Source organism: Molothrus ater, chromosome 6, assembly GCF_012460135.2.
Source record: "Molothrus ater isolate BHLD 08-10-18 breed brown headed cowbird chromosome 6, BPBGC_Mater_1.1, whole genome shotgun sequence".
Classification (NCBI taxonomy): Eukaryota; Metazoa; Chordata; class Aves; order Passeriformes; family Icteridae; genus Molothrus; species Molothrus ater.
Window position 1 is genome coordinate 47,461,688 of NC_050483.2, and position 8,414 is coordinate 47,470,101.

Here is an 8,414-nt window from a genome sequence, read left to right on the forward strand (position 1 = left end):
GACAACATCAAGCAAATCCTCCTCTTGCTGCGAGCACGTAGATTGTTGACCTCATTGGATTTATAGCAGGCTCTGGCTTTGACACTAATGACAGACTCGCAGAGGAGCCGCCTGGCAGAGCTAATTAGAGAGCATGGGCAGGGACAGGGAACCTGCTTTGCCCTGCCGGCCAGGGAGCCTGCTTTCCTCTGCAGGGCAGGGACAGGGAGCCTGCTTTCCCCTCCTGGGCAGGGACAGGGAGCCTGCTTTCCTCTGCAGGGCAGACCCAGGGAGCCTGCTTTCCTCTGCAGGGCAGGGACAGGGATCCTGCTTTCCCCACAGGGCAGGGACAGGGAGCCTGCTTTGCCCTGCCGGCCAGGGAGCCTGCTTTCCTCTGCAGGGCACGGACAGGGAGCCTGCTTTCCCCACAGGGCAGACCCAGGAAGCCTGCTTTCCCCACAGGGCAGGGACAGGGATCCTGCTTTCCCCACAGGGCAGGGACAGGGATCCTGCTTTCCCCTGCAGGGCAGGGACAGGGATCCTGCTTTCCCCACAGGGCAGGGACAGGGATCCTGCTTTCCCCTGCAGGGCATGGACAGGGATCCTGCTTTCCCCACAGGGCAGGGACAGGGAGCCTGCTTTCCCCACAGGGCAGGGACAGAGATCCTGCTTTCCCCACAGGGCAGGGACAGGGAGCCTGCTTTCCCCACAGGGCAGGGACAGAGATCCTGCTTTCCCCACAGGGCAGGGACAGGGATCCTGCTTTCCTCTGCAGGGCAGGGACAGGGATCCTGCTTTCCCCACAGGGCAGGGACAGGGAGCCTGCTTTCCCCTGCAGGGCACGGACAGGGATCCTGCTTTCCCCACAGGGCACGGACAGGGATCCTGCTTTCCCCACAGGGCAGACCCAGGGAGCCTGCTTTCCCCTGCAGGGCAGGAACAGGGATCCTGCTTTCCCCACAGGGCATGGACAGGGATCCTGCTTTCCCCACAGGGCACGGACAGGGATCCTGCTTTCCCCTGCCGGGCAGGGCTCTGGGCAGAGCTCGGGGGGCACTCGCTCACCTTTGCCAGGGGTAGATGCGGTAGGGAGGGTTGTGTGGGCTGGCACGGCTTGGCGCGGCCGCTTCACCAGCACGGGCCACCAGCGACTTCTGGGGGCTCTGGGCCACTGGCTGAGCTGCTGTGTCCTCCTCCAAGCTCTGCTGGATGGCCATCTTTATCAGCTCATCTTCGCTCAGGCTGCTGTACAGACTGTACTCCTCGCAGCCTATCGTTTGTCTTTGAGTATTTGCTGCCGTCGTGGCCATTTTTATAATTCTTTGCTTTCCTGTAAAAGGAAAATTGTAATCATCAAAATCTGGAAAATGAAAAAAAAAAAACCTCAATTGTCTTGTACTGTCATTTGGGTCTGCCACTTAATTAGGCTGACCAGAAAACCCTTCAGAAATCCTTCACCAAAAATCCTTCATATTATCAGCTAAAATCTGCATGTAAAGTTAGTGAACTATCTCCCTTCGATTACACAGAAATAACTGGTTTAGCTGGTGTTTAAAAAGGGGGAGTTGTTGCAAGCAAGGCAAGTTTTTATCTGCTTATTCTAGTTACCACATCTCAAGAGAAAAATAGGTAAAGGAAATCCCCTTAAGATTAAAGAGACAAGTTTTTGAATTTTATTTAGGAGAAGACCAATGGAAATCTCTTTTTGTTTGTTTTATTTTTTGCTGTAATTGAAGGAAATTAAGGGAAGAGGTTTTCTCTTTGCTGGTTTTCTGTAAGTACAGATTCTCCACCATGAAGTGCAAAGAGGCTTTGCAATTTTTTCCACCTTATCTGGAGATCTTCAAGCAACATACAAAGCTATGCTTTGAAGTGGCTTTGTTTCACTTAGCGAGGAGAGCAACACCACACTGGTCTGTTTCACTTCTGATTTTTTTGCTTTTTCACAGAACAAAGTTCAAGGTCATGAGTGAGATGCGAATGAGCGAAGTGGGAAACATTGGGCACACTCCGCAATCACAGAATGACTGTGAACCACCACTGCAGGACTCTAAAAGGCAAAGACAATCAAAATGTTGCAGAATTTCCAGCAGTGATAGGGAAGTACCGATACCATGAATGGTACAATGCTCTAGCAGGATCTCATTTGGATGCCAGAGAGCACTCTGGCCATCAGTGTTCAAGGGCTAAGGGTTTATTTTATGGGAGGAGGTGGAAAAGCTTGCCTCTTTAAGAAGATAACAGCCAGTGCAGAATAGGTTTGATTTTATAAGCACTGAGCAAGAACTGTGTAAAATAACAGGGGCCACTGGGGTGAGGGGAAATGGGAACAAGCTGCTCAGGAGGACAGGGACATGACAGGGGAGGACAGGGGCCCAGCAGGAGAGGACTGTGGGGACATGCAGGAGCAGAGAGGTGAGGGGCTGGCTGAGCGTACCAGGGCAGCTGCCAGCAAAGCTCCCTGTCCCCACCCTGGGGCTGCCAGTCCCTGTCCCATCAGTGCCACAGCAGGGTTGGCCTTCAGCTCCTCACAGCCCCTGCTCTGCCCAGGATCAGCTCCTGCTGATGTGGGCCAGCCAGCAGAGCCATGAGCGTGGGGCCAGCAGAACCACCCAGCTCCCCACTGCTCAGGAGCTGCCTCAGGGGAGCTGTCAGCTCCCTTGCCCTGCACAGCTGCTCTCCCCACCCAGTACCCAGCTCAGCCTGGTTTCCTGGGCATTCACAGTGAAACCAGAGGGGTCCAGCAGGCCACAAGGCTCACACCAGCAGGAAAGTGCCCTGCTGCAGCAGCCCCTGCTGCTGTGTGCACAGCCACGTCCTGACCTGGAGGAAATGGCAGCTCCCCAAATACAGTTTGAAGAAATTGCAAGAGCTTGAATCACTCAAGTAACTTAAAATCTTGGATTTAGGCTTTTTGCTTCAGACATGGTGATATTTCCCACATCAACAGCCACTTCAGGGTCTAAGCCCACTCCAGAAAAAGTGGGAAGACTTCAGGTTAAAGGGAAGCCCAGCAGATTTCAGACTGACATTATGACTTTTAACAACAGAGGATGTATTTTACAGCCATGAAAAATGCCAAAATAAAACCTTCAATTGCTGTAAATAATGCAAACCAGTTTTGGTGGGGTTTTTTTGTTTATCGGGGGTTTTTTTTTCCCCTTTATTTTCAGCCAGATCTGTCATGACTGCTGTTGCTTCCTTTTTCCAGTTGGTGCCTCAGTTCTGCTATGACCCTTGCTGTCCCAAAGATCCAAGCCCAGGCATCACCCTGCTGACAGCCTCCCTGTGTCCCCACTGCTCCAGTACCTGCCTTTGGCTGCTCTCCAGCAGCTCTTGGCTAGGAACCATGACACAGCTTTGCTTGTCCAGAAGTTCTGCTGCTGTTGGGCTTGCTGAGCCCCTGGCATGCTGGGCAGTACTCCCACAGTCTCAGCCTAGGAACTCACGTGGTGCCTGGTGAGCTGCAGATGTGTGGAATCACCGGCTGGAGCTGGCAGGAACATCCAGCAGTCGTCCGCAGCATCCAGCACTACAGTGCCTGAATGTAGGGACCTGGCCCCAGTGGTGACTCAGAAACTTAAACAAAGCCGTCAGCAGGGAGGGCAGGATCTGATCTTAAGCTCCTAATGGAGGTGATGCACAGTGAATCCTTGGAGAAGGCAAGAATGGAGATGAAGCTGCTCCCCTCTGAGGACAATGTGAACCAGTGCAGGTGGGGACAGATCCCTCCTCTGTGTCCCCCCAGTCCCATTGCCATCATTCTCATGGCAGTGAATCCATTGCTGCTGTGATCTGAGCTGGGTGTTGCAGTGCCTTCTGTGGGAGCCTGGGCTTTAAGTACTGTACAGAACACCTCTGCCAACACAGCTCCACAGCCTGGCACAGAAGAGCTAACTGATACAGCTGTGCACCACATCCCAAATGGATCTAGGTATAAAGGCCCATTCTGGACCTTCTTCCCCTCCCTCCTTTTGTTTCACACGTTCTTAAGGCAAAGGGAGCAAAAGGGAAGATTTTAGATTTGTGGGGATCACTCCTATTTCATCCTCTTATCCTTTGTAGGGGTTAACTGGGTCCAACCAACTTGCAGAGAAAAGGGAGAACCTCTCCTGCGTGTTGGTGAGCCTCGCTAATCTAAATATTTTGACAGGAGTTCCATAGAGTGCAGAAACAACAGTGTTGGCTGCAGCTCCCATCACTGACTCATCCTGCAGGGAGAAACTTCATAGGGCTCAAAATAGAGAAAGCTTTCCATTCTGCCCATGGCACTGCACAGACACTGTGAAGGTGTACGGGTCACATCCTGGGCTGCAGGAGATTTTGGATCCTTACTGAGAGCCAGGGACAGCCTTGGCTGCCCTGAGCCCCTGCAGAGAGTGTTCTAGTTGGGCTTGAAGCTGTCCCTGCATCCCCCTGCTGCCTCCACTTGCTCAGACAAGTGTGTGTGTGCAGTTTGCCTGTGTGCTGTGACTGAGTTTGGCAGGAGGCAGGGCACATGCCCTCTTCCCTACAGCTCCCTGCAGAGAAGAGCACAGCAGAGCCACCACCGTCCCCTTCCACCTCAGGATGCTTCTGTGTGAAGCTGCAGGACTACAGGGCAGGGGCACAGGTCTGAGTTATGTCTGTGAGAAGCTGCAGTGAGACAGCTGAGCTGCAATAACAGGCTGAGCACATGCCCTTGGCTGGAGGCTAATGCACAACAGCCTAATTCAGTTTACCCTTCTTTCCCTGAGCCAAACTCAGTGGCATCACCTGGCAGTGGCCTGGCTCAGCTGACACAGCAGGGCTAAGTTTACCCCATCTGAGGCCATCAGTGAACTGCCAACCACGGACTTATAAAAACTCACTAGGCTAATGTGCTATAAGCTAAATATTTTCCACCTTCTGTAATGAAGGTATGAAAAAAAAATCTATATTTGTTGCTAGAAATATTTGAACAGGTCTGGATTAGTAAGATCTGGCCAAAGTGGTCTTTCTAAATGCATCTTGAATCTATTTCCTTGCTCTAAACAAGCTTACTGTAGGTTTAAAGTATTGGAATTAGATTTAAAAGTTAAATGCTGTGTTTATTCTTCATCCTAACTTCAGATTTGGGGGAGTATTTTAACATTTGGCTATACTCTGCATTTCTCTGGCAGCCCAAGAGCCCATCCTCACACACAGGTAGCACACAGCATCTACTGGGACTGCAGAACCTGATTTTTAAAGCTCTGGGTATAGGGCCCATATTACTTATTAGAGAGCGCTTTCCTTTCAGGTCTGATGGCTTCACTAGTGCTCTGTCTTGGCAGAGACATGTTTTGGGATTCTGCTGTCTGTGCTGCCATTTAGTAACTCAGTCTGACAAGATCTTCTGGAATCTAAACTTACCACCATTTCCACATAGTGTCTGATCTTGATTTTAATTTTGCCATCCTGATTTAAGTGAGAGTTAATTCAGATGTGTAATCAGGCCTGTGCCATACAGAGGCAACTTAGATGCATCCAGTGACCAGAAGGTAAGGTTGGAAATAAAATACTTGTGCAAGGAGCATGCTGTGACCTTCTAACCTGTGTTGATGAGCAGCTGTACCTGGCAGATCTCTGAAACCAAAGGTACTACTCACAAGGGGGACTACTAGTAATCACCTACACGATGGCAAAAGCCAGAGACAAACACAATTAGGTTGCTACTATGTTCAGACTACAAGCTCTGTCAACACACTGCTTAGGAGAATGGGCCTCTGATCCCTGATGCAACGTAAATAAGGATTACAGCTGGCTTTGAACATGCAGAACCGTGCAATTCAATACCATTAGCATTTGAAACAACTGGTCCCCGTTGATACCACTTCTTTAAAGAAAAGCTTAGCCCCCCCCCCCCCCCTCAATAGATCCCAGGCAGCAGAATTAGCAGAATTACTTATTTCTGTCAGAGAAGAATGGCAGGTAAGTGACAAGGTCATTAAGGGAACAGAGCCAGACTTTGCCTGCCTTTGCGCTGAGTTTATTCCAGTCAGCTTGTAACTGAATACAGAACCTTGTTATTTATGGCTCAGGGTGCAATAAACCACATTTGTGAAAACATAACCAAGTCTTTGGGGGCTGCAAAACAGAGAGAAGAGGAGCAGCTTCACATTTTGCCTTTTGCGAGGAATGGTTGAGCTCCTGCTTCTGCAGATCCGTGTTTGCCTTTCACATGTTTGTCTTTACTTCTGAAAGCAGCAGGAGCACACATGGGGGAAGGCACAGAGGCTGGACGTTTTCCCAGCAAACTGAGCCTTACTTCAGCTTTTACTGTGGCACCTTTCAGCTCAGATCCTCCGTGGGCAACAGAAACCAGACTGACTTTCACCACTTAAAGTGCTTGCATTTTTGCTGCATTTTAGATCAGTTTCCTGATAAACCTTTGCAGTTTTCCAAGGGTATTATATTGGATAGTTGTTACAAGGAAGCAGGTGATTTTTTTAAAAACAGAAAGATTTCAGTGCCCATCAGATCTGCCAGAGCTGAGACATCAGAAGGATGACACCTCAGCTGTCCTGCTGCGGCAACAGGCAAGGATTCTTAGTAGTGACAGTTTATGCAAACCACTCAAGTTCTAGCCCAGTGCTGAAGGAGCAAAGCCAGGCTTCCCAAAGGAATCCTCTGAGTAAACAAATCCCCATGTTCAGCCCCAGCTGTCAAAACAGGTCACCTATCAGCATGGCATATGCCCTGATGCCACCAAATCATGATTCTGTGCAAATTCTTTACTGGAAATCATACACCTGAAAGCTCTTATTTCTTCTCAGAACATATTAATTCAAACAGAAATTAGTGCAATATTAGCTTCATGTCAAGCCAACTAGAAATTTAAAAATTAAAGAAATTATTTGCTGATGTAATCTTTTCTCTTTCACACTGTGCCTTGCATGCTACATTCTACCTCAGTATCTTGTAGTTACAGCATTGATTTCTGAGCAAGATATTCTAGGGACAAAGATACAGGCACCACCTGCGAGTAAAAGGAAAATAAGGAAATGACAGAGCTACTGTTCTGTTTAACAGACAGTGTTTTATGGCATATTTGAAAAAAATACCAAAGCCCAAAACAAACAAAAGCAAATCACAAAGCTCCCAAGACTGTTAGGGTGTTAGGTTACAAACTGCTGTAGGAATAAATATTTGCATAGACATAATGAACTGAGAGATTGAAAGTACTTAATAAGTTCAAAACATGCAGATTTGCATTACCTTTTTGTTCTGAAATAAAAGGATATAGAATAGTGTTGAAATGGGTTATCTCCTTGGTTAAGTCTTAATTCAGAAAATCCTCGCTGGTATTTGTCTCCCTGCTTTGCCTGGATGTTTCGATCAACTGCAGGACAGCTTTGAAACATGCTCACTTTGAAGCCTGGAGTTTATTTCTGGATCACCCCATGATCAGTGAATACAAGCCAAAATATAAGTTGTTCCCAATCTCAGATTTCCTGTTTGAAGATGCACAGCAGAAACTTGTACCAATCCTGAAGTTCTTCTTTGTTGCATTATCTGAAGAACTTCACTTCATCAACATCCTGGAGCTAAATGACACAAAGCTGACCTTTCTATTACATCATTATTTATTGTCCCTGACAAGTAGACCATATATGGATATGTTTCTGGAACCTAAAGAAGAAAAAAAAAATTGCCATATAATTTTCAAGTAAAATATGCTGTCCTGGAGAGTTTTATTTGCTTGGGGAGAAGTGACCTCCATTTACTTTTGTTTTAGCTGATGCTTTTTAAACAAAACAACCAAACATTACTGGGTATTTACTGATGTCTTGGAGTTCATACATTTTTAAGGCTGGAAGCTGGAGACTTCAGGATTCCAAAAGATGACAACAGCACTTGTGAACCTGTTCCAAGTAGTATTTTTAAGAGCTTACTAGTGGAAAAGGACTGCTCTCATACCACCTAAATGTGAACAATAGCCTCTCTCTCAGACTTCTCAAGGCCATAAATGTGAAGTGGTACACATCTTCCCCACATCCTGAAGAAGGCAAGCTGGCCAAGGAGGAGACAGCACTGATCCAGGGATGAGTTAGAAAAGAGTCAGGCACATATAGGAAAACTGACCCTTGGATCATCTGGGTCATGGGAATAATAGTGCTCACTTTGGGAAGGTTTCCATGTGTTTGTCCAGCTAGTACAATGAATGAAGGGAAACCATAATAATAGGATATCAAAGTTATGCCTATGCATTTTCCTTCAGCTCCTCTTTCACTCATTTCCATGGCAAAACATTGCACACACCGAGAATAAAGCCTAGAGGGAAGTGGGTCTGGAGCCCTTTCTGAGTACCTTGTGGAGGCTCAGGTTCACTGAAGGCACCCTGTCAATGCATGAACACCCCCATCTAAGGCTTAGCAAGAGCAATCTTAGAGGGAAAAAACATAGCAAGAACATATCATCCACTGATATATGAT

General features: G+C 47.8%; 1 protein-coding gene across 2 annotated transcripts in view; it reads right to left on the reverse strand.

The window, feature by feature from the left end:
- The window catches only part of ASB2 (ankyrin repeat and SOCS box containing 2), a 29,991-nt gene extending 22,639 nt beyond the window's left edge, over positions 1-7,352 (reverse strand). The window contains exons 1-2 of one of the 2 annotated variants that reach the window (XM_036384931.2): positions 7,198-7,352; positions 1,045-1,309 (exon numbers count right to left, since the gene is read on the reverse strand). In XM_036384931.2, the coding sequence (XP_036240824.1) occupies positions 1,045-1,289 (245 nt within the window). In that variant the 5' untranslated portion in view covers positions 1,290-1,309; positions 7,198-7,352. The remainder of the gene's footprint in view (positions 1-1,044; positions 1,310-7,197) is intronic. The other variant, XM_036384932.2, reaches the window with a different exon arrangement.
- Positions 7,353-8,414: the final 1,062 nt, after the last annotated feature.